We start from the raw sequence: 23,855 nt of genomic DNA on the forward strand, positions 1-23,855 counted from the left end.
TTACAGATGCCTTTTTTTTTAATTGACACTTATGTAATTCACTGAATTCATAAAAGAAGTTAAAAAAAGAAACGTAACTCATATCAATGAAACCCCTGTTCAAAAACTCGCCCGCGGCCGTTAACTCGTCCGATTAGATGGTGGTCGGAAGGCTGTCGTGGTGAGGAGGAGGTATTCGGTGGTCCTAGGCGCTGGAACAAAAAACCTTTCAAAAATCGAAATTTCAAGAGCTAAATCAGTGTTTAGATCATGAATCTACTATATTTAGGTGAAACTCATAAGAATCGGTTGTAAAAACCTATGAAATCGCGAGAAAAAAAAAGAAGAACAAAAGATTTGAGATCTGGAAACGCAGGGAAAGAGGTTGAAGATGAGGGTAAATTTGTATTTTCTCATTTATTAACCTAAAATCAGAAAAAAAAATGATGCAAAACGCATCTTTGCCTACTCGAACTCGCGCCCCTATACAGAATGACTGGGACAAGGACCACTAGACTGTGTTATCTAGATGGATATTCTTCACATACCTAATATATGAACCTAAAACTAGGCGCCGAGTACACCCCTCTTAAACTCCGATTTTTTGGTAACTCGCTAGGCCTAGGGTTACCGCCCCACTAACGCCTAGCGTAGTTCCAAACAGGGAATGAAACAAAGACGAGAACGAAAGCACAATTCTATAGAGGTAGAAAATGAAATCACTTATGGAGAGTCAATAGTAAGCAAATCGAGAGCAGAAAACCTAATCCCCTTTCGTCATTATACAATTTATGTTGCCTATTTGGTTTTGGTAATTTGTGTCAGCCGCAAAACTTAATTTCTTTTTGTGCATATGAAATCTTAAAAATAATTAAAATGAGATGTAATACGTTAACTTTTCAACAACGATGACATATTTAAGAGACCAACATTTGTATTCATCATTTTATAAACGATAAAAATTGTAGTGTTGCAAAATGTTAAAATTATTTCATAAATAAACATTATTATAAGAACTCACTTCGCGTATGCATGCATAGTGACATATTAATATTGGAGGACTTGTACGTTGCTTCAGTAGATTTTTTTTATTTTATAATTTAAATTCAAACTATCGGACCAAATATACTTCAATAAAAGTCTATTTATAAAAGCTTAAAGTTATAGTCATTTACATGAAAATTGTGATTTTCTTTAACTAATTGTTTTTTTTTTTGAACTGATTCTTTAACTAATTGTTGTCCAAACATATATCTACTATATTTGAATACAAATCTATTATAATTCGTATTGGCTCAGAAGTATTACTAAATTTAAGTATGTTTGAGGGAAACAGATTTAGAACATTAACTATAACCATTATGATACATACACACCTTAACGAGACACATGAATTCACAAGTCTAGTGTTAATGGAACTCCAGCTGGAGTGTCCGTCCTGGGTTCGAGTCGCTTTGGCCACCTTTCCGCCTATAACCGTGCGTGCCCGGATGGAAAGCCTCGTGAGGATTAGTCTGGGCTTACCGCCTAGGATCCCCACGAATATCAAAAAAAAAAAAAAATGAATTCACAAGTCACAAACATCTCTAACGTCTAACGAAAGTACGAGACTTGTTTTTCGGCAACTGTTTCTCTTTTCCAGTGGGTTTTGTGATCTGACCGGAGATGGAGATTGCAATAATCGTTGCACTAAATAACAAATTTTAAATATCCCTATATTATATGCATGTGAGACATCCGACAGTGACGTGACTTGTAAAGTCTTTTATCGTCATACTATTTATTACTTATTATCACTCAATGGTGATATTACTGTTTATTTGATTACATTCTATATATTTTTCTATTTAAAAATTTGAACACTGATGTATACTAGTAGACTACCATCTACACTCGTAACTACAGATATTTAGATTTCAGTGTCATAATAAGACTCAGAAAGGAGGCTTTTGAAAGTATGTGATGATATATCCACAAATACTAATTGCCATACCATATTGTACTATCTTTTTTTTTTTCTTGGTTTACCTGTTAACCTGCGAAAAGTATTATAACCACTGTATCAATAATTAATTAAAGCTAGTTTAGTAAATGCAGTGTATCGAGTAAAAAGTGATTTAGAGTTGCATTAACAAACTGATAATTTACAGTTAATGTCAACATGTAGTCATGTACACTATATGTGTTGAGGTGTAAAAGTAGTACTACTGAAATAATTAATCTGAATTAATTTACTAAATGCAATGCATATTGGTGTAAATATATGTTAATTGAATTTCGCTAATTTACTAGTTCTTTTGTAGAGTTAATATTCAATAGCAGATCATATCTTCAATTACTGATGTTTTTTTAAACTATTTTTTACTTTACCGCTTAAAACTTCTGGCAAATAAACTTATTTATTTTCTATCAACGCCAATACACCATTCATATACTTATGACCAAAGATTACCAAATATTCAAAAGAATTCCAACAAATCAGAATAGATCTCAATTCAGATTGGATAGTCTTAAAAGCTTTTTCATCCCTAACGTTTCCACCTTAAAATGTTACATTTAGAAACAGCCAAAGCATGAAGAATAGTAAACACTGTCAAGATTATGTTTACAGACTAATAGACTCTATTGACATATCAAACACTTTTACTATGGTAAAAATATATACTTGTTGGATTTTCCAGGTTTATAAATATGTATGAAACATATGTTTGAATAATTATTTTCAAGAGTATCTAGACTGTAATCCAACTTTAATAGTTTTCTAAATAAATACAGATACAAAATATCTACAATTCAAATATGTAAGATACGTCATTATTACCCATTGGATAACAAAATGGAAACCTAATAACTTTCTACATGATATCATTCTATGGAGAATAGAATTCAGAATTCAATTGAAATAGTGTAGCCTAAATTTAAGATATCTCCAAATTGAATATGAAAACTTTCAACAAAACAAAATGAATGCTAATTTTACCAATGGCAAAACACTTATTACAGGGTCAGCATAATTCTCGGTAAGAATAATTCTACAGATTACTGAGCTAAGATTAAGAATTTAATAATTGAATATGTTGACTTTAAGTGTGTTACAAACGCGCCTAGGAGAGAGGCTAGTGGCAACGAGCCTTCTTTGTCTGAAAAAGGCAAAGAAAACAAAGAGGAATAATAAAATTTGAAATAAGAGAGCCACATGTGCCTTCTTCTCTAACCAAAAAAAGTTACCGTTAGCTTAGACTCAGAGTTAGAAGCAAATCGTTTCCTTCATGAACCAACGGTCATCTTAATCACCTAGCCGTTGCTATTTTCTTTAATAATAATTAAAAAATAGAAAATTAAAGTTTTATTTTCTTCCTTTTAAAAATTTAATTTATCCTTATTTCCTTTGAATCTTTCTCTTATATCATGGCTTCTCTCTGACTCGTCAGGATCCAATTGCATCAGACGTGAACAGACAGAGAGATCCTCTTCGTTTGATGCTCTTCATCTTCTTACTCCAGAGTTCTCTGTAGTGGGTTTTGAGCTTTCTTCTCAAGTCGATATTAAAACATGGTTAATCAAGAACCCATTACAGCGATTCTTCAAGGTAGTTTAGCTAAACACGTTTTAAAAGATCTGATAATTAGAGGTCTCAACACGAAGAGACAATCTGACATTAATATGTTGTGTTGTGTTTTTTTTTTTTTTTTATCTCAGATGAAACGAGAAGAAGCACAAAGTTCGGTTTAGAGATGAAAAGACAGAACAGGAGAGCATTGTCTGTAATTAACCAGAACCTTGTTAATCCTTGCGTTGTTAACAAGAGAAGAGGCTTGTCTGAGTAAATCACTTACCTCTCTCTCTCAATCACAAAGCTCATCTCTTTTTTTTATTATTAATTATTTTAAAAAAAGATCTGAGACTCTTTTTTGAATTTGTGCAGATCTCAAGAAGAGACAAAGAAACTGAAACCATCGGTTCCAAGTGGGAACGCGTTTGGTGATTGTATATTCATCGATGAAGACGAAGAGGAAGAGGAAGCAGCTACATTGGACCAACCTATGCCAATGTCATTAGAGGAACCTTACATAGAATCTGATCCAATGGTATTTAATTAATAATCATTTAAAAAAAAAAAAGATTCTCTTTAGCCTTGAGTTCTAAATGAAATTTCAATTTCGGACAGGAGGAAGAAGTTGAGATGGAGGAGGAGGAACAAGAACCTGTTTTGGATATTGATGTAGACGACGCACACAACCCTCTTGCAGTCGTTGAATATGTCCAAGATCTACACGAGTTCTACAGAAAAAACGAGGTATGAGTTTTTTTTTTTAAATGAATAATCTTAATTAATAAAATTTAACTGTTATTAATATTTTATATTTTATTATAAAATGATAATCAACATTTAACCACCATTTATAATTTATTTATATTTTATAAAGAAAGAAAGGGCAATATTGTGCAGAGGTTTAGTTGGTTTTATAAGTTTAAAGACTTCTTGTCTGAGACTCTGGTAATCTTGTGCAGAGGTTTAGTTGTGTTCCTCAAGATTACATGGAGCAACAGTTTGACATAACAGACAAAATGAGAGCTATACTTATAGATTGGCTCATCGAGGTATATACTTTGAAACTCATTGGCAATGGCTTTTATTTATATAAATGAAGGCTAATTGGAATGTTTGTGCAGGTACATGACAAATTCGAGCTAATGAACGAGACATTGTATCTAACAGTGAACCTTATAGATAGATTTTTATCCAAGCAAGCTGTTGTAAGAAAGAAGCTTCAGCTTGTTGGTTTAGTTGCCTTGCTATTAGCTTGCAAGTACGAAGAGGTTTCTGTACCTATTGTTGAAGATTTAGTTGTCATCTCTGACAAAGCCTATACCAGAAACGATGTTTTAGAAATGGTAATGACTCATAAGATTATTTCTTGTTTTTGTTTCGGAAAAAGATTACATTTATATGATTTTTAACAAAGCTTATGTGTGTATGTGCAGGAGAAGATTATGCTTAATACTTTACAATTCAACATGTCGCTACCGACACAATACCCTTTCTTGAAGAGGTTCCTCAAGGCAGCTCAAGCAGACAAGAAGGTATATGAATTTACAAACTATCTTTTGTCTACTGAAACAGCTTTGTTAACTTATCAAACACTATGTACAATGTTCAAAAAATCGCTAGGCCGCCATTAGTCTCTTTATATGAGATTATTGATTAGGCGGACATTCAGAAAAAATAGTTTTGATTAAGTCCGATTTGCCTTTGCCGAATAAGCCTATAACAGCCTAAACCGATTTTTAGAAAACTAACTACGTATGAATTATAACTAACTTTGGCTATTGAAAACAGCTTGAGATCTTGGCATCGTTCTTGATGGAGCTGGCTCTCGTGGACTACGAAATGCTTCGTTATCCACCATCGTTACTAGCAGCCAGTGCAGTGTACACAGCTCAATGTACAATCCATGGCTTCAGCGAATGGAACAGCACTTGTGAATTCCACAGTCACTACTCTGAGAGCCAACTCAGAGAATGTAGTAGAAAAATGGTGAGTCTGCATCAGAAGGCAGCGACTGATAAACTAACAGGAGTGCGTAGAAAATACAGCTCGTCTAAGTTCGGATACATAGCAACAAAGTATGAAGCTGCTGCTGCACACTTTCTTCTTGTGTCAGATTCTCCAAAGCTATAGCAAGCAAGAGAGACCTGACATTTTTCATTCTTAATTTTTAATTACAAAAAGAAACAACAATAAAATAAATTCAATTCAATTCTTACTCTGAATTTGATTTGTAATTTGAACTCTTTTTTCCTTTATTGATATCTCAGCAATAAAAACTCTCTAATTTTCTGGTAAGTTCACAGACTTTTGTCAAGTGTCTACAAATAATAATCTTAAAATATTAAGAAGCCATAAAAAAATTGAACAAATTGGAAATGAGTTTAAATCAAACATAAGACTAACAAAAATTTCTATATATATCTATCTATGATATCTATACATATGTTTTTGTTAATATTTGTACCGCACTACAGTTGTTCTGAATGTTGTCATTTGAACTTAAAGAACCACCTGACATTCAAAACACTGTCGTTTTAGTCTATATTATCCGACCAAACTCTGTTTTCGCATTTCTCTTTCCGACATGCAGAGTAATTTACATTCAAAATGTTGTAGAGAAGAGAAAATGGATCAGCCTCATGTATATTTTGTTTGATGTTTGTGTCATTTGAAGTTTAATACAAGATTTGGACTAGTTTCTTGCTCAGAATTAGACAAAAAGAAATTCTGTTTGCAATACTCTCCATAAAAGTATTCATAACCTTTTCTGCAAACAAAAACTGTCTTCTCAATCTTAATTAGTTACAAATGACGAGATACTAGCGTACCAAGAAATGATCCTTTGCTCCAGAGTGAATGAATCTGAATTCAAACATCAATTTTTATATATTAAAATCTCACCTTAAAGTCTGAAATTTGATATGTTCTTTGGTAAATCAGACAGCAATATCCGATCAGATCAAATATTGTTACGTTGTTTTCTCTTTGTACATGTGAAGATGGAAGTGATACTGTAATCTCCATTAACTACCCTCTCAAAAGTAAAGAACAATATTTATTTTAATACTAAGTAGCCCAAGCGCAGAGTACTATGACGTTTCAGTGTAATTAGATTGCTAATCATTGAGAGCCTAAAGAAGGGACAATGTTCAACGGATCAATTAGAGAAGATTTACAAAGGACAAGTGGTCAACATTGTGGTAATACTCTATTCATTTTTATAACTCTCCTTAAATCATTTGTCAAAATTAAAATTCCTTTGTTTTGTTTATTTCTTCTCTCTTTTGTTTATTACACCTGGTGTCTCCTTGTCTCCTATTAAGATAATAGTAAGTCTACGTAGATATATACACATATGAGTAGGAAATGAATCGTTCCACGACCTTACTGAACAAGATTCTCCTACTACTCTTATTGTTTTAAAAAACCCTAGATTCTTGGACCTATAATGGCCTTAGCTTTCTTCTTTGTGTCAGTATTTTTTAATATAAATATCTCATTGGAAAACGTTTCTCTGTGCTGTCGTGTTTTTTCCTGATGCAACAGAGTTTTGAGTTTGCCAGCGATGATGTAGGACGCAAGAAGAGACAAGATAATCATAATAATCAAGAGAGCTTGACGTTGCTGGCTTCATGACCACATAGAGATTATTAAATTAATCAAAAGGAGATAATTATGCAAATTCTCATTTTATTATAAGGTTTTAACACATGCCCATTTGGTCTTACATTAAATTTTTATAAAAGGTTCTTTTGGATTAATCTGTTGAATTTTCATCTGTTATATATATCTTTGGAGACTCTCAACCTTCACACACCAAAACTTGTTTTAAACTTTCATCTTCTTTTGAAGCTAAAACAAGATGGCAGCATCAACTTCCTATGCAAAGACTAGGTCTATTAGTTTGCCTACAAGACTAATCCATCCAAAAGCAAAGAGAGTTGAAGAAGAGGTGAAAAATATTCAAGCTCTAAACTCTTCCTCATCAGCTTCTTCTCGGATCCAACTTGCCCGCCTAGTCGAGCTCTACGACTTTGTTAATCAACAAGTCATTAGTTCTCCTCAAGGCCAACAAGCTCTTTGCCTTTCTCACAACGCAAAACTTGTTGAAGAATCTCTTGATGAGTCCATCTTGTTACTCGATGTGTCTGACTTCACAAGAGACTTGATAGGAACATTCTTGGAGCGAATCCAAGATCTTCAATCCACTCTACGTAGACGTGGAGGAGTTATCTCGATGATTCAGTCAGAGATCCAAGCTTTCATTAGCTTTCAGAAGAAGTTCAAGAACTCAGCGAGTAGACAACTTAAATCCCTTGCAAGAACACAAGCAAAGAGAAAGTGTCCGGTGATCAAACAGTCCAAAACTCTTGATCAACATGTTTCTATGGTGTCCAACATTCTAAGGCAATCAAACACATCGACGATCTCTATCTTCAAGTCTCTCTTGCAGTTTCTTTCTTCTTCGGGTGAGAACCAGAAGAAGAATGGTGAAGTTGGATGCGTAGATAACTCAATGATCCGTTCTTTGTATGGAAGAATCATCGGTAAGAAGACTGCAAAAGTCATTGATGTGAAAATGATGCTGGGGAGATTAGCTATGCTTAGTGTGAGCCTTGAAGCAATTATGGATGAGTTAAGTTACTTGTCAAGACGACTTATTCAACATAGAGCGTCTCTTTTGAACATTGTTACTCAATAAAACAATGATAAAAGAGTTTGTATATTTTGTGTAAAAAGAACAAGTTTTGTAGAGATGGAATTATTATAGAAAAGAGTTAACCGCATTTTCCTAAAAGTTTTGTGTAGAGTTACACGTTAATTTAAATCTTAGCAAACAAGATAAACAAAAGAATAATAATAAAATAAAACTGGAGCATGTGTATATATTTCTAAACTTACATATGTGGTGCATTATCATCATCATCCCCGGAATTGGAGTGTATACTTTTTGTCAACGATGATAATTGTAAGATCATAATAACTCAGCGTTAAAAAAGAGGAAGAGATTCTCTATTTATTGGCTCATGTCACGCTAACGATCAACTTGCCCATGTTATATGGTTTTAAATTTGTATAAAAATATAAACTTGTTAGAAGTTTGTGAATACGAACACTATTTGATTTAATCCTTTATATGACCGTATATGTTATCTCTATTCACTACTTTTCTTCTGAGCCAACCATGTATATTTTTTGTTATATATAAATGCGTTAAGCAAAAAAAAACAACAACAAACATTTGACCAACTTCTTGAATGAAAAAAGGGAAAACTGAATTAAAAGCCGTGTGGGAGAAAACTATTTAATGTTTCAAAAAGTTATATATTTATCCAAATATTAAATACATTATATATATATATATATATATATATATATATCTGTAAATTCTGAAATTTACTGCTGGGTTGACTACTGTATAATTATGCATGTACTAAAATAATAGAAGAGTTTTTTTTATGAGGCACTTGTAATTTGTAAGCAATTGATAAACTAAATTGAATCCAGTATGGATGCTATTATGAAGCAGGTTCAAGAGGCCTGGGTATTTTGGGTATCGGTTCGGTTCAGGTATTTCGGGTTTCGGATAGTTCGGTTGGTTCGGATAGGGGGTTAGAGGATTCATTTACTACTTGACATATTTTCGGTTCGGTTCTGTTCATATAGTTTTGAGTTCGGTTTGGTTCGGATAGTAAATGCAGGAACCGAAAAATACCCGAAAAAAAATCGGTTCTCATTTGGGTCCGGTTCGGGTTCGGATAGTTCAGGTATTTCAGATAATTTGGATAAAATATCGGTTATTTATGGTAAAATATCAAATAATTAGGATGATTTAGATAAATTTTTTGGATATTTTGGATTACTTTAGATATTTCGGATTACTTTGGATATTTCGGATAAAACTATCCGGATAGTTTTGGATACTTTCGGGTAGTTCGGATCTTTATAATAATTTAGTTATTTTCAACTATTTTCAGATACTTTTAATAGAATTTTAAATTGAAAATATATATTTAGTTATGTTATATGTATAATATTTTTATATATTCGGATACACGTTCGGTTCTCGGTTCGGTTCGGTTATTTTGGATATAAAAATATAGGAACCGTTCGGATATTTGAAGGTATTGGTCCAGTTCCGGTTTCAGGTATTTCGGTTCGATTCCGGTTCGGTTCTTCGGTTCCGGTTATTTTTTCCAGGCCTAGGTTCAACTATGCATTTTATTATTGGAGTTGTGCTCAGTTTAGGGGAAATGGGTGGTGACTAATATCTGTTGACTATTAATTAAGACCTTGGATTATATAAAATAGTTATTATTAATGTCATATATCTTAGCGTTACTTACTTATAGCAACAACTTGCCATTTGGTTAATGTTTAGAACCAGCTTTCAAATTGGTTCAAGCTCCAAAATACAAAAAGACACAATGAACTAAGAAGGCATCTGTGACTCTGCTTTACTGCCACTTTGTCTCCAAATACATAACATGGAACTCCAATATCATGCCTGGCCATTTTTATTATATGTTTATTGATTCTTAGATTATTGTGTGATGGCTTCTTCAATCCTTATCATTAAATAAAATATAATAACAACTTGCTTTCATTGGTTTGGTTCGGTTTTTTACCCACCCCTGTTACACCCACAAACCATAGTGATATTTTATTTTTATTTTTTCATAGTGATATTTTTAGTAACTGGAAACCAGAATATCACTATAACTACAATTAAGTAAATATTGAAAACAGAAAATTTCCACGAACGATTCCATTATTTTCTGTTGTTCCCATCACCACCATTTATTCCGGGCCGGAATCTCTGGCAAAAGAACACTGAAAGCGACACGTCTAGACTATTTTTGCAAATCTCAACCATATAAAACAGAAAGCTTTCTACCATTTTTAGTTATATTAAATTTTCAAAATTGTCGAATTTTTTGAATCTTATTCCCAGTTCACAAGGATTTATTTCTGTTTTTGGATTTTTAGTTACTCACTAATAGTGGGGTATAAGTTTTCGTTCCTGTTAAAGATGTGAAATGTTTGGGAAATTTCATATTTTTGGAAGTTTTTGAAATTTTTTATATTTACTTTAAATCAATTTCATGAGATTTCATTTATGTTCTTCTAGTTTTTTCTTTAGTTTTGTATGATTTATAAGATTAAAAATCAAATTCTATTTCCCTGCGTCGACATCTTGTGAAACACAGCCACATATTAGAATCTTGTATCATAAATAAAACGTGTCTATTAATTTATACATATTCGATTTACGATCCAAACTATAATAAGACGGAGATGTATAGCACAATTTATATACATGCAAGGGCAGAATAATAGACACGGTTCCGATGTGCGTAGATACACATCATCGTGTACCTGATGAATAAGTGAATAACACAATTCAAATATTATCGTCACCACTTCAGGATGGTACATATCAAATTAATATTATTATTTTTTGTTTCTCTTAGTACTTACTTATTCTAACATTTTGTCTTGTTTTTTATAGGAAATTATTCTACGTTTTTCGGTCTCGGTAATTTTTCTCTGTTTTGGTCTTGTAAACAGTCAAAACTACAGCGTACTCGATTTTGATGCCACCGGAGATGGTCAAACTGATGATTCAAACGTAAATTATAGTTGAGAGTTTCTTTTACTATAGCAAAAATATATGGCTGATTTTTCATCAGACAATTTTTTGTAAACCTAAATAATATTATTTTATGACGTTTTTGCTATTTATTTATCTTTATAAAATTGCTTGTGTCAAGGCTTTTGTGAAAACGTGGAACGCGGCATGTGGCGGAGGAGGAGACATAAGCATACTTCTTATTCCTGCTGGGAGAACATTTTTAATTCAACCTATTGTGTTCAACGGTCCATGTAGGTCTAGCAATACAAAAGTTCAGGTATGTAGATTACTAATTTGTAAATTAGATTGATATATATATACAATTATGTATATACTATAAATAACAATAAAAGTTAGGGTTTTTTTCTCTATATTTGAAGTTGGAAGGCGTCATTATCGCGCCTAGCAACAAAGAAGCATGGTCCAACCCCAATTCTCGAATGTGGATCAAATTTTCAGCGGTGCTTGGTCTAGTGATTGTTGGTTCAGGAACGATTAATGGTCGTGGTTCATCCTTTTGGGAAGTGAGAGTTTGCTAAATCACAAATTTAATACTTTTCCTAGTATATTACAATCATCGTAACTTCATGGACATTCTCTTCTTTTTCAGCAAAATTTGAAAGCTTCTCAACGACCTACAGTGAGTAGATCTACTATATTAATTATGCATTGTGATTTCTACAAACTGGCTATTAAAAATTATATTATTTCTTGCAGTCATTGCATATTAGTAAATGTGACAACTTAAGTATAAGCGGAATAACCTCGGTTGATAGTCCAAAAAACCATATATCAATCGCAGCATGCACAAATGTTGCAATATCGAATGTACGTCTATTTGCACCTGAGGATAGTCCCAACACAGATGGGATTGATATAAGTCGCTCGACTAACGTCAACATATTTGACTCTACGATTCAAACTGGTACGTATCTAACTCATATATGGCTTTCTTTACTTACAACATGCATAGAGATAGAGTTAGTTTAATGCATTTTCTATTTCTTGTGGAGATCTTTGTAATAGAATATATAGAATATCATAAAATGGCACAAGAGTCATTTGAATTTCAATCACTAAATCATCAGGAGATGATTGTATAGCAATCAACACTGGGAATACAAATATCAACATTACAAGGATTAATTGTGGACCTGGTCATGGAATAAGGTAACTAATGGTATTAATTCAGTTATTAGATTACATCATCATCTATTGTGAACAGAGAGAGAGGCTTTTTTTTTTAACGAAAGAGTTTTTTGAACAGAGAGAGAGGCTATCTTGCTAAATATACTGGAAAGAGTTTATTGATTTTCATATAACTGGATAACAGTGTGGGAAGTTTAGGAGTCAATGGAGGCAACGCTGCAGTTAGTGATGTTCAAGTGACTCAATGCACTTTCAATCAGACAATGAATGGAGCTAGAATCAAGACATGGCCGGTATACTCATTTTCACCCAAACTAGTGATATTGATAAGTATGCATTAAATTTATATTTTGTTTTTGTTTCTAGGGTGGACAAGGATATGCAAGAAACATAAGCTTTGAAAACATCACACTCATTAACGCAAAAAATCCAATTATAATTGATCAACAATATATAGATAAAGGGCGTGTCTACTCTGCGGAGGTAAATAATCTCTACAAAATATGTATATATTTTTGATGTATGTCTTAACTGAAAATGTATATTATTTATCTTCATCAGAAATCAGCTGTGGCGATTAGCAATATAAAATTTATTGATTTTCTTGGAACGACGTCGAAAAAGAATGCTATAAAGATTGATTGTAGTGCAACCACACGTTGTAAAGATGTCCTCATGAATGGAATCAATATTACCATGGCGGATGGAAAACAGCCTAGAGTTGATTGCAAAAATGTCGATGGAAAATCTGAAGACACTATTTTGACGCATGACTGTTTTGAAAATATTTAACTTTTTATTATATTAACTAGGCTTGACAAGGGACCTGGAGAGAGACAAAACTTCCTATCAAATAACACAACAAGGAAGAAGGAAACGTGGTCATCGTGGTAGTGGGTCTACTCGCTAAACTACTTTCTCATTTCATCTATGGTTTTACTAATCTTTGCTTCATACATATAGATTTTAGCTATCAAGAAGAATGTTCATGCAAGCTTTATCCCGCAATAAGGTTTGATAGCATTATCATGTATAACACTTGTGTTACTTAAATTTAAAAGTCTTTAGTAAAAAAAAAAAAGACAGACGAATGATGCAATAAAAAGTAAAATTAACAATTTATTACAATTTATTAATTACTAGTATTCTCTCGGGCATTATTATTTGTAAACATATATTTTTTAATAAATATGTAAAATTTCCTACAATATGTATTATTTTATTTTTTTAACTCTAAAGAAACTTTATTAATAGAAACATGGTTATTATTATAAGGGTTATTATTGATAAAGTTAAAGAAATAAATAGTCAATTGTTTATATTTTACAGCACTTCAATATAGACCCAACATATCAAGATAAAAGATTGATTTCACTTTTTCAAAACCAACAAAATATTAGTATTAGAGATAAAATTCAGGAAAACCATAGCTCTCGTAAAAAAACAGTTAGATATAAACAATATTTTTGTAGAATATTGACGTTATCTCTTGTAGTTTATTAGTTCTTCTCGATGTGTCATTGCAAGTTGTATATTTACGGGACTCTACAGAATTAGGTAACACTATATAAGAAAAAATAAAATCAAATGTGTTTATTACTCCTAATTCCTAAAGTAAACAAAAGTATTATCTCTATACAATTATAAAAACATGTATAAAATAAGGAAAACCAACCTGAGATTAGGCCTTGATCTAGAAAGTAGACATGAGATTCCTTTTTGTTTCCTCTACCACTTTGAGTTTCTTAAGCCCAGTTTGTTTTTGCTTCTAGTTATCACCACATTTTTCTTTTCTTCATCTTGTGGTGCTTCTCAAGTTTATTAGTGAGCTTGTTACTTTCCTCTCTGAAATCATCACCATCACAACAAATAAAAAATTTCAAGCATATCGAGAATTAATCTAGTCAATTTAAAAAATGGCAGTGACCTAATTTGTGTAGTTTATCTTTTTTTATCATGATATCTGCATAAAAAATATGTAGCTTTTACCAATATCCAAAAGAGAAAAAGGAAAAAAAAATCATAAGTAGGTTATAAAAGAAAAAAGGTTCATGAAAAAAATCAACATGACATAAATTATGATTTAAGTATTGAAGAGTTTGAGCGTATGTAATTAGTTTCACTAACCTGAATTTTAACTTCATCTGCCAACTTCCCAAGATGTTCTTTTAAGAGTATTGCTGCCACTGTTTTGATCAAAAAAAAAAGTATTGCTGCCACTGTTTGGCCGGAGACATGTCGACCAGGACATAGAATTGTAGTCCTGATGACAATGTTGATACAATAATTAGAAGTCATCGATCTGTCTTGTTAGAGATTGAAATTATAGAAAAAGTCAGTGGAGCAATTGCAGACTGAGAAGAATTGATAGCATCATGAGTCAAATTTTGTAAAGAGAAAGTCTTAACGGTTTCAAATTTTGAGATCATGAAGTAGTGGAAAAGATATTATTGATTTTTAGTTTATCTTGATTTATATGTAAAAATAATAGAAATCAGTTATTTTAATAAATAACGGTTCTGTTACAAAAAGCTTTTTGTGAATTTGTATTTTTAATTCAAAATTTTAAATATATACCATGTGTCAGAATTTTATTGGCCATGTGATTTGTGCTTTACTATATAAATGAAGAAAAAAATAAGAAAATTGTTAGTTTATATTTAGACTCCATAAAAATAAGAGATGCAAAGAAAAATTCATAAAAGAAAAATTCATAAAAATTGCTTTACCAATAATCGTAAAAGGTTTGTATTTTGTTTTGATAACGTGTTTTACTTTTTTGTATTTTTCAATTTTTTTAAATAGATTTTCCACATGTCAGTTTTAAATTGGTGATACGACTTGCGCTTTAGTATATAAGAGATAATACATGATGAAATAGTCAAATACTCCTAAACGTGTTAAGCAAAAACATTTTCTTCATTTTTAACCTGTCCTGCACTGTACTGATCTAATCTTAAGTATAGTATAATAAAATTAAGGCTTATTAATACATCCTAGTCAATGGTTCTCTTTGGTATAGGCCTAGAATTAAGATAACAAGACTTGTTGTTGATAGATATGTACTTTTCAGACTTTTTCATAAATAGCTTGTATTTTTTAAAATATTTTTTTCAAAAACTGATATTTTTGAAAAGTTTTCATTTTTATGTAGAAAAATTCTAGATTTTGAATTATGATTTAGAAATTAGGATAACAAGAATTTTTGTTGATAGGTGAGTATTTGTTCAGATTTTTTTTTTAACAATAGCTTGTATTTTTTAAATAAAATTTTCTAAACCTGCTATTTTTGGAAATTTTCATTTTTATTTACAAAAATTATAGATTTGGAAAGTTTTCATTTTTATATACAAAATTATAGATTTGGGGACAGTTATTTTGAAATCATAACAAGGATATTTGTTGATAAATGAGTATTTTTTTCATCAATCACTTGTAATTCTTAAATTATTTTTTCAAAACCTGTTATTTTTGGAAAGTTTTCATTTTTATATAGAAAAATTATAGATTTGTGATTTTTATTTTGAAATCAGAATAACAAGAATATTTGTTGATATATGAGTATTTTTCAAAAATTTTCATCAATAGCTTGTATTTTTTAAATAAATTTTTCAAAACCTGCTATTTTTGGAAAGTTTTAATTTTAATATAGAAAATTTAGAGATTTGGGATAGTTATTTTGAAATCAGGATAACAAGAATATTTGTTAATAAATGAGTATTTTTCAGATTTTTCATCAATAACTTGTATTTTTTTAATGAAATTTTCAAAACCTGCTATTTTTGGAAATTTTTCTTTTTTTATATGGAAAAATATATAAAAAAGAATACTTATTGATGGATGAGTATTTTTTCAGATTTTTTCATCAATAGCTTGTATTTTTTAAATATTTTTTTCAAAATCTTCTATTTTGGAAAGTTTTCATTTTTATATAGAAAAATTATAGATTTGTTATTGTGATTTTGAAATCAGGATAACAAGAATATTTGTTGATAGATGAGTGTTTTTCAGAATTTTTCATCAAAATTGTTTATTTTTAAATATTTTTTTCAAAACTTCCTATTTTTGGAAAGTTTTCATTTTATATAGAAAATTTTTGATTTTTGATTATGATTTAGAAATTAAGAGAACAAGAATTTTTGTTGGTAGACGAGTATTTTTTCATAATTTTTCATCAATAGCTTGAATTTTTAATTAAATTTTACAAAAACTGCTATGTTTAGAAAGTTTTCATATTTAAATCAGAAATTATAGATTCAAGATTATGATTTATTAGAAATTAAGATAACAAGACTTGTTGTTGAAAGATGTGTATTTTTCATATTTTCCATCAATATCTTGTATTTTTTAAATAAGATTTTCAAAACCTGCTATTTTTGGAAAATTTTCATTTTTAAATAGAAAAATTATAGAATTGGGATTATGATTTAGAAATTAAAAATAAGGATAACAAGAACTTTTGTTGATAAATGAGTATTTTTCAGAATTTTTCATCAAAAGCTTGTATTTTTAAATAAATTTTTCAAAAACTGTTATTTTTGGAAAGTTTTCATTTTTATGTAGAAAAATTCTAGATTTTGGATTATGATTTACAAATTAGGATAACAAGATTGTTGATAGATGAGTGTTTGTTCAGATTTTTTCAGCAATAGCTTGTATTTTTTTAATAAAATTTTCAAAACCTGCTACTTTTTGAAAGTTTTCAATTTTATATAGAAAAATTATAGAACTGGGATTATGATTTAGAAATTAAAAATTCGGATAACAAGAAATTTTGTTGATAAATGAGTATTTTTCAGAATTTTTCATTAATAGTTGTATTTTTAAATAAATTTATCAAAAACTGCTATTTTTGGACAGTTTTCATTTTTATATTGAAAAATTATAGATTTTGGATTATGATTTAGAAATTTGGATAAAAATGTGTATTTTTCATATTTTTTCATCAATAACTTGTATTTTTAAAATAAAATTTTTCATAACCTGCTAATTTTTAAAGGTTTTCATTTTTATATAGAAAAATTATAGATTTGGTATTGTGATTTTGAAATCAAGATAACAAGAATATTTGTTGATAGATGAGTGTTTTTCAGAAATTTTCATCAATATTTGTATTTTTAAATAATTTTTTCAAAACCTGCTATGTTTGGAAAGTTTTCTTTTTTTGTATAGAAAACTTCTAGATTTTTTTATTATGGATAACTAGAATTTTTGTTGATAAATGATAATTTTTTCAGATTTTTTTCAACTATAGCTTGTATTTTTTAAATAAATTTTTCAAAAACTGTTACTTTTGGAAAGTTTTTATTTTTATATAGAAAAATTATATATTTGGGATAGTTATTTTGAAATCAGGATAACAAGAATATTTGTTGGTAAATGAATATTTTCAGATTTTTTCATCAATAGCTTATTTTTTAAATAAATTTTATTTAAAAAATACAAGCTATTGCTGAAAAAATCTGAAAAACCACTCATCTATCAACAAAAAAATCTTATTATCTTAATTTGTAAATCATAATCCAAATTCTAGAATTTTTCTACATAAAAATGAAAAACTTTTTAAAAAAGCAGTTTTTTAAAAATACAGGTTATTGATGAAAATTCTGAAAATACTCATTTATCAATAAAAATTCTTGCTATCCTAATTTTTAATTTCTAATAACTTGTATTTATCATGATTATTTTCAGATTTTTTTCATCAATAACTTTTTATCATGTACAAAACATCTAATCTGTGACCTGGAAACAGTTATTATGCCACTGCTTATTTATCTGGTGATGCCTAGAAACAAGGGGAATATTTTACTCTTTATTATTTTACAAAACTAATAGAAAACATAAACTAATTGGTTATCATTAAACCACATTACTGTAAACCAAGCCCGTGTGAAATGAGCTCTAAAGTTTCTACACCCATACTGAATCTTCCATTCAAACATTTAAGGGACAGAAGCGCGTAACACCACATGCTAACTAACAATTAACCTAACTTTTGCTATCAACCTCCTCTTTATAATTACCCAAACCCAATAAAGCTATTTTCATTATTATCATCAAACATCATCATCAACAAATCATTCTAATTACCTATTAAACCCCAAACTCAAACCATGTTTTCTTCCGGCTCTCAGTTACAGTTACCCTCCGTCACGAATCTTCAAGTTGATTCCGTGAATTTTCCACCGTCCGTCATCTCACCCGCTTCCTCTAACCCTCTCTTCCTCGGTGGCGCAGGTTCGGAAAAATACTTAAAATTTAAAAACACGTTATCCTCCGCCATTTTTTTTAAAAAAACTTATTTGTTATTGCTAACATACGCAGGTGTGCGAGGTATTGATGTTCTAGGAGATAAGTTTGTGATCATCACCTTCTTCGGAGTTTACCTAGATCCTGTGGCCGTCCCGTTACTCTCCGTTAAGTGGAAAGGTAAAACGACGGAGGAGTTAATGGAATCCGTCCCTTTCTTCCGTGAAGTCGTCACAGGTGCTTCCTTACACCACTTACTTACGTGACACGTTGGAATAAAGTCAAAAGGGTTTCAACTTTGTTTAATTATATTAACCTTTTTCTTAATTTTTATGGGACTGTTTTGCTCTTTATTAGGTACCTTTGAGAAATTCATTAAGGTGACGATGAGAGTGCCTTTACCGGGACAACTATATTCACAGACAGTAACGGGGACCTTTGTGGAGATATGGAAATCGTTAGGGATTTACACAGACTCTGAGGCTAAAGCAGTGGAGAAGTTCTTGGAAGTCTTCAAGGACGAAAAGTTCCCTCGTGGTGCTTCAATCCTCTTCGCTCTCTCCCCTGAAGGCTCTCTTACGGTACTTGATGCCTTCACAACTTCTTATAAATACAATTGTCAAAGGCAAATGGAACATGGGATGCTCTACTTGCGTGTTAACCTCTTGCAAGGATAATGTTTTTTTTAATATCTTTAAAAAAATTTGTTTGTTTACATTATTACATATAAACGGTAATGTAGAAATGGCGTTTTAAACATGTAAGAAATTGTTTTCTTGACATTGTTTAGGTGTAAACGCAATTGATGTTTGAAACAGTATTTATTAGTACATACGTGATAGCTTTGAAAGATTTATGACATCTCTTTGTTGTGACTTTAAAATGCTTTTGCAGATTGCGTTTTCGAAAGACGATAGCATTCCTGTAACAGGAAAAGCGGTGATCGAAAACAAGTTGTTGGCAGAGGCAGTTCTTGAGTTTATCATTGGAACGGAAGCTGCATCTCCTAGGACTAGGTTGAGTGTTGCCGAGAGATTATCTCAGCTGATGAATAGTGACAAGGTCGAAGAAGATGCAACAAAGACATGATCAAGAGGAAGCTAACGATCTCCCCCTCGGAGATAAATTGGCCAAAGAAAACTGACCCTATGGGAGTTTTTCTTGGTTTTTGAGGGTTTTATGTTTCTATGCTTAATAATGTTATGTTGTTCCCATCGCATGTTTAAATAAATGGAGTTGATTCAATAATACCAAACGAATCAAAAATGGATTATCAGCTGATATTGCTTTTAGGGACAGAGATGATGCCGATCAAAACCGGTTTTAGGAGCCGGTTACGGGTCCAAACTGAAATCAAACCAAAATCCGGGTTACGTGTCAAAGACTAAAACCTAAACGAATACTGGAACGGTCCAAATATGTTTCAATTGGGTCGACATGCATCATTTTGGCCCATTATAATGTTTAAGACGCAAAAACCGAGACCTTTCCAAAGCCTTGTCCAATTATTATTTCCCATCTACATCAATACTATTAAAAACAAACACTAATATAAATTTAACATTAACTTAGCCTGGTATTACCAGATTTGCCTTTCAAATAATAGAAAATGTAGATGAAAAACAACATTGAGATTTCTTTACTCTTGAAAAAGAAGACGAGTTGTGTCTTATAACCTAAGCTATTAATCTAGTAATTAATTTGATTCAGGGAAAATACAGACAAGAACAGAGTGTATTTCTTTTTTTCTTTGTTCTCAAATTGCTTTGCTTGCAAGAAAAGAAAAATTAATAATAACAAGAATCCAGTTTTGCACTAGTGTAAGCCGGATTTGACCTAGATTCAAAAAAAAAATTGTATCACCTAGACCTGGCGTTTTTACATTAATGTAATGTAAAATATTAGTCTCATTTAATCATATAAAATGTCTCAAATTTTAAGGATTATTTTATTTGTTATAATTTAAGAATTAGTTTGATGTGAGTATATAGGGGTTTACCACATTTCGCTTCCAACATGATTTTCGATTTACCAAATATTATCAAATATTGATCTACCAAATATTATAAAATATTGACTTCAATTTAATTAGTTCAATTTATATTATGTATTTTCATTAAATTTTAAATTCTTTAACCAAAAAAATATTGACTTCAAATATTTAAAAACTATGTGCATATATCCAAGTTTAATAAGATTATATTAAAATTGAAAAGATTGTTCATCAGTCATCACAACTTAAAGTTTGTAGACAGCATTTTCTAAAACACACAACGTTACTTTAAAAACCACACACAATTTTACTTTAGAAACCTCTTTTCTAGCTAGATCTTATCCGAGTGATAATTGGTGCAAGATTAATTCTGATGATTTCAGCAAGATCATTGACAACTTTCTTCTGGCAACTTCTTATGCGATTGATAATTGGTGTAAAATTCTTAGACCATGTTTATCGGTAATCCTTAATGGGTTTCTTAGTGTATTAATAACATTTTATTAAATAAAAAAAAAAAAAAAAGATTATCGATCCTTAAGTGGTGATCTTTGTGACCGATTATTAGAGAGTTTTCCAAACCACGTGTCAGCATTTTAGGCAAACTATATTTTTTTTTCTCTTTTGTTTTCACCGAAATCTTTTTTGTTTTCTCTTCTTCATCTCTCTTTCCTCTCTTTGTGTTCTCCGTCACGAGTGAGAGAAGATCGAAACCGATTGAAACCACCAAAGATCCTCCACCACCGATCCTCCGTCTTCGCTCTCGTCTTCTCCTCTTCTCCGTGACAGAGGAAGGATCGAAACCCACCACCGATCGAGTTTCCCCAAAAAGTACGACGACTCTTTCTCTTCTCACGGCGTTCCTCCGTCTTCTCTCGCTCCTCACGGCGTCTCCTCTCCTCCGTCTTATCTCGTCTCCCTCAGAAGAGCGATCGAAATCCACAGATAAGTGATGTTTCAGTTTCTCTTCTTCACATGCAAAATCAAACTGTTCGGTTCAGTTTTTGTTGTTGACATAATCTACTAATTTTGCATTAATACCGAATCAATCTCTCTCATTTCATCATCTAGTTTCCAAGGAAAGAAGAAAAGAAAAGTTTTTCTGTTAGTTTTGTTTTCTCGGAAGAAACTAGATTCTGACTTTGATCAACGATCCTTTAGCTCTAACTCTTTCTGTGTTTACTGGTTAGATATGTGTATACTTTGTTTTAATGATCGTTTTCAATTCAACAGGACGCCAAGGAACATATTTCTGTATTGGCTTCGTCTCTACCAGACAAAATGGTAACAAACTAACTCTTTTGTAGTCACGTTATTTAAGTTAATAGTGAGAGGGAAGTGTGAGCTTTTAAGTGATGTTTTAGTCTTCTTGTGTTGATAATTTTGACAGGGTTGAGGGCGATGTGAACAAGGTTACACATCCAGTTCATCGACAAGCAAACACAATGTGAGACTGTTGTTGTTAATTACGACAGGGACCTTGAGGTCGAGAGTCAACCACTTCTTCAGAGTCTCGGTAAGTTTGCAAGAATTGATATCAGTAAAAAAAAAATTTCTTAATTGATTTAGTGTGGATAATAGTTAGCTTAATAAATGCTTGTTAGGTTGTGGTTAGTGAAATTCGTGTGATGAATGGTAGTGATGTATGGTTGTGATGAATGCTTGTCTGCTTAGGTAATAAATAAGTTAGGAACATGTCTTCTCATCTCTATTCAACTCAACTCAAAGCTCTTATTAAAACCGTATGCTTTCTTTCTTTCTTTTCATCTTCTTACACAATCTCTTTCTCTCTTTCTCTCTTTCTTCAAACACATTGCTTCTCTCTTTCTCTCTTCTCTTCCTCTACGAAATGGATTCTACGAATTCACATACTCAACCCTCCAATTTTGTTGATCTGTTGAACAGACAACAAGACACTCCCTTTCCTTATGCGAGTTTTCCACTCGATGGGGATATCAGATCATCACAACTCTCTCTGTTCAGTACTCAAGCAACTGCAACATCTAACTTCTATGAAGACTCTCCTACACAGCGTAAAGGAAGAAAGAAATGGAGTCCCTCGGATGATCTAGTGCTGATTAGCGCATGGTTAAACACCAGCAAGGACCCTATTGTGGGCAATGAGCAGAAAGCAGGAGCTTTCTGGAAACGTATTGCAAATTACTATGGAGCTAGTCCAAAGGTGGGTGGAGGTGATAAGCCAGAGCCCATGCAGTGCAAGCAAAGGTGGCAGAAACTGAATGATTTTGTTTGCAAGTTTGTTCTGTTAGCTCTTCTGTTTAATTTCAAGTTTCATTATGTATGTTTCCGGTTTATGTTATATTATGTGATCTGTTTCTGTTGTTTGTTACATGTTCTGTTCTGTTAGCTCTTCTGTTTAATTTCAAGTTTCATTATGTATGTTTCCGGTTTATGTTATATTATGTGATCTGTTTCTGTTGTTTGTTAGATGTTCTGTTCTGTTAGCTCTTCTGTTTAATTTCAAGTTTATTATGTGATGTGTCCGGTTTATGTTATATTATGTGATATGTTTCTGTTGTTTCATGTTCTATATGTTTGTTATATTATGTGATCTGTTTTCATGTGCAGTTACGAGACAAAGAAGTCAGAAGTCTTGGTGTCGGTTTTGCTAGAGAGGTCACGAGATGGTGTTGTCACAAGCAATAGAAGTCATGCGTTTTTGAATTTTTGTGTCACGAGTTTTGTAAGTGTCACGAGTTTTTGAATGTTTGTGTCGCAAGTTTTGTATCTATGTGCCAGTGTCATGAGTTTTGTATTCAACAAAGTGAGTTATTGAAGTCACAAGATGTTTGTTCCCTCTTGCTCTATATATACGTTTGATCACCAAACATTGTATTCACAAAAACAAGTTTCATTCTCTTCATCTCAAAACACAAAAACAAGTTTCATTCTCTTCATCTCAAAACACAAAAACAAGTTTCATTCTCTTCATCTCAAAACACAAAAACAAGTTTCATTCTCTTCATCTCAAAACACAAAAACAAGTTTCATTCTCTTCATCTCAAAACACAAAAACAAGTTTCATTCTCTTCATCTCAAAACACAAAAACAAGTTTCATTCTCTTCATCTCAAAACACAAAAACAAGTTTCATTCTCTTCATCTCAAAACACAAAAACAAGTTTCATTCTCTTCATCTCAAAACACAAAAACAAGTTTCATTCTCTTCATCTCAAAACACAAAAACAAGTTTCATTCTCTTCATCTCAAAACACAAAAACAAGTTTCATTCTCTTCATCTCAAAACACAAAAACAAGTTTCATTCTCTTCATCTC

General features: G+C 31.4%; 3 protein-coding genes, 1 long non-coding RNA gene and 1 pseudogene across 6 annotated transcripts; all 5 read left to right on the forward strand.

The window, feature by feature from the left end:
• The first annotated feature begins 3,379 nt into the window (after positions 1–3,379).
• Positions 3,380–5,662, forward strand: LOC106304279 (cyclin-B2-2). Its single transcript, XM_013740688.1, has 8 exons — positions 3,380–3,568; positions 3,679–3,802; positions 3,905–4,067; positions 4,148–4,276; positions 4,492–4,581; positions 4,654–4,875; positions 4,966–5,064; positions 5,321–5,662. Exons 1-8 carry the CDS (start codon positions 3,532–3,534, stop codon positions 5,660–5,662), a joined length of 1,206 nt encoding a protein of 401 aa, XP_013596142.1. The 5' UTR covers positions 3,380–3,531.
• A 1,709-nt stretch (positions 5,663–7,371) lies between these two features.
• On the forward strand, positions 7,372–8,234 carry LOC106303464. Its single transcript, XM_013739725.1, has one exon. The coding sequence runs from the start codon at positions 7,395–7,397 to the stop codon at positions 8,232–8,234; it is 840 nt and encodes a 279-aa protein (XP_013595179.1). The 5' UTR covers positions 7,372–7,394.
• A 2,412-nt stretch (positions 8,235–10,646) lies between these two features.
• LOC106304988 (probable polygalacturonase At3g15720) lies at positions 10,647–13,350 on the forward strand. Of its 3 annotated transcripts, none has more exons than XM_013741364.1 (11): positions 10,647–10,966; positions 11,046–11,165; positions 11,308–11,445; positions 11,549–11,692; positions 11,779–11,808; positions 11,886–12,093; positions 12,257–12,338; positions 12,502–12,610; positions 12,684–12,800; positions 12,879–13,207; positions 13,281–13,350. In XM_013741364.1, exons 1-10 carry the CDS (start codon positions 10,964–10,966, stop codon positions 13,107–13,109), a joined length of 1,182 nt encoding a protein of 393 aa, XP_013596818.1. In that variant the 5' UTR covers positions 10,647–10,963; the 3' UTR covers positions 13,110–13,207; positions 13,281–13,350. The 3 variants fall into 3 exon arrangements, with proteins under 3 accessions (XP_013596818.1, XP_013596820.1, XP_013596819.1); XM_013741366.1 differs by having other exon boundaries at positions 13,130–13,207; XM_013741365.1 differs by having other exon boundaries at positions 12,272–12,338.
• A 5,032-nt stretch (positions 13,351–18,382) lies between these two features.
• Positions 18,383–19,816, forward strand: LOC106305125 (annotated as a pseudogene).
• Positions 19,817–21,491: 1,675 nt separating this feature from the next.
• LOC106305622 lies at positions 21,492–23,236 on the forward strand. The gene is made up of 3 exons (XR_001263026.1): positions 21,492–21,843; positions 21,950–22,075; positions 23,149–23,236. It is a non-coding gene; the product is annotated as an uncharacterized LOC106305622 (long non-coding RNA).
• The last annotated feature ends 619 nt before the right edge of the window (positions 23,237–23,855 follow it).

The sequence above is a fragment of the Brassica oleracea genome, chromosome C7, assembly GCF_000695525.1.
Source record: "Brassica oleracea var. oleracea cultivar TO1000 chromosome C7, BOL, whole genome shotgun sequence".
In the NCBI taxonomy this organism is placed as follows: Eukaryota; Viridiplantae; Streptophyta; class Magnoliopsida; order Brassicales; family Brassicaceae; genus Brassica; species Brassica oleracea.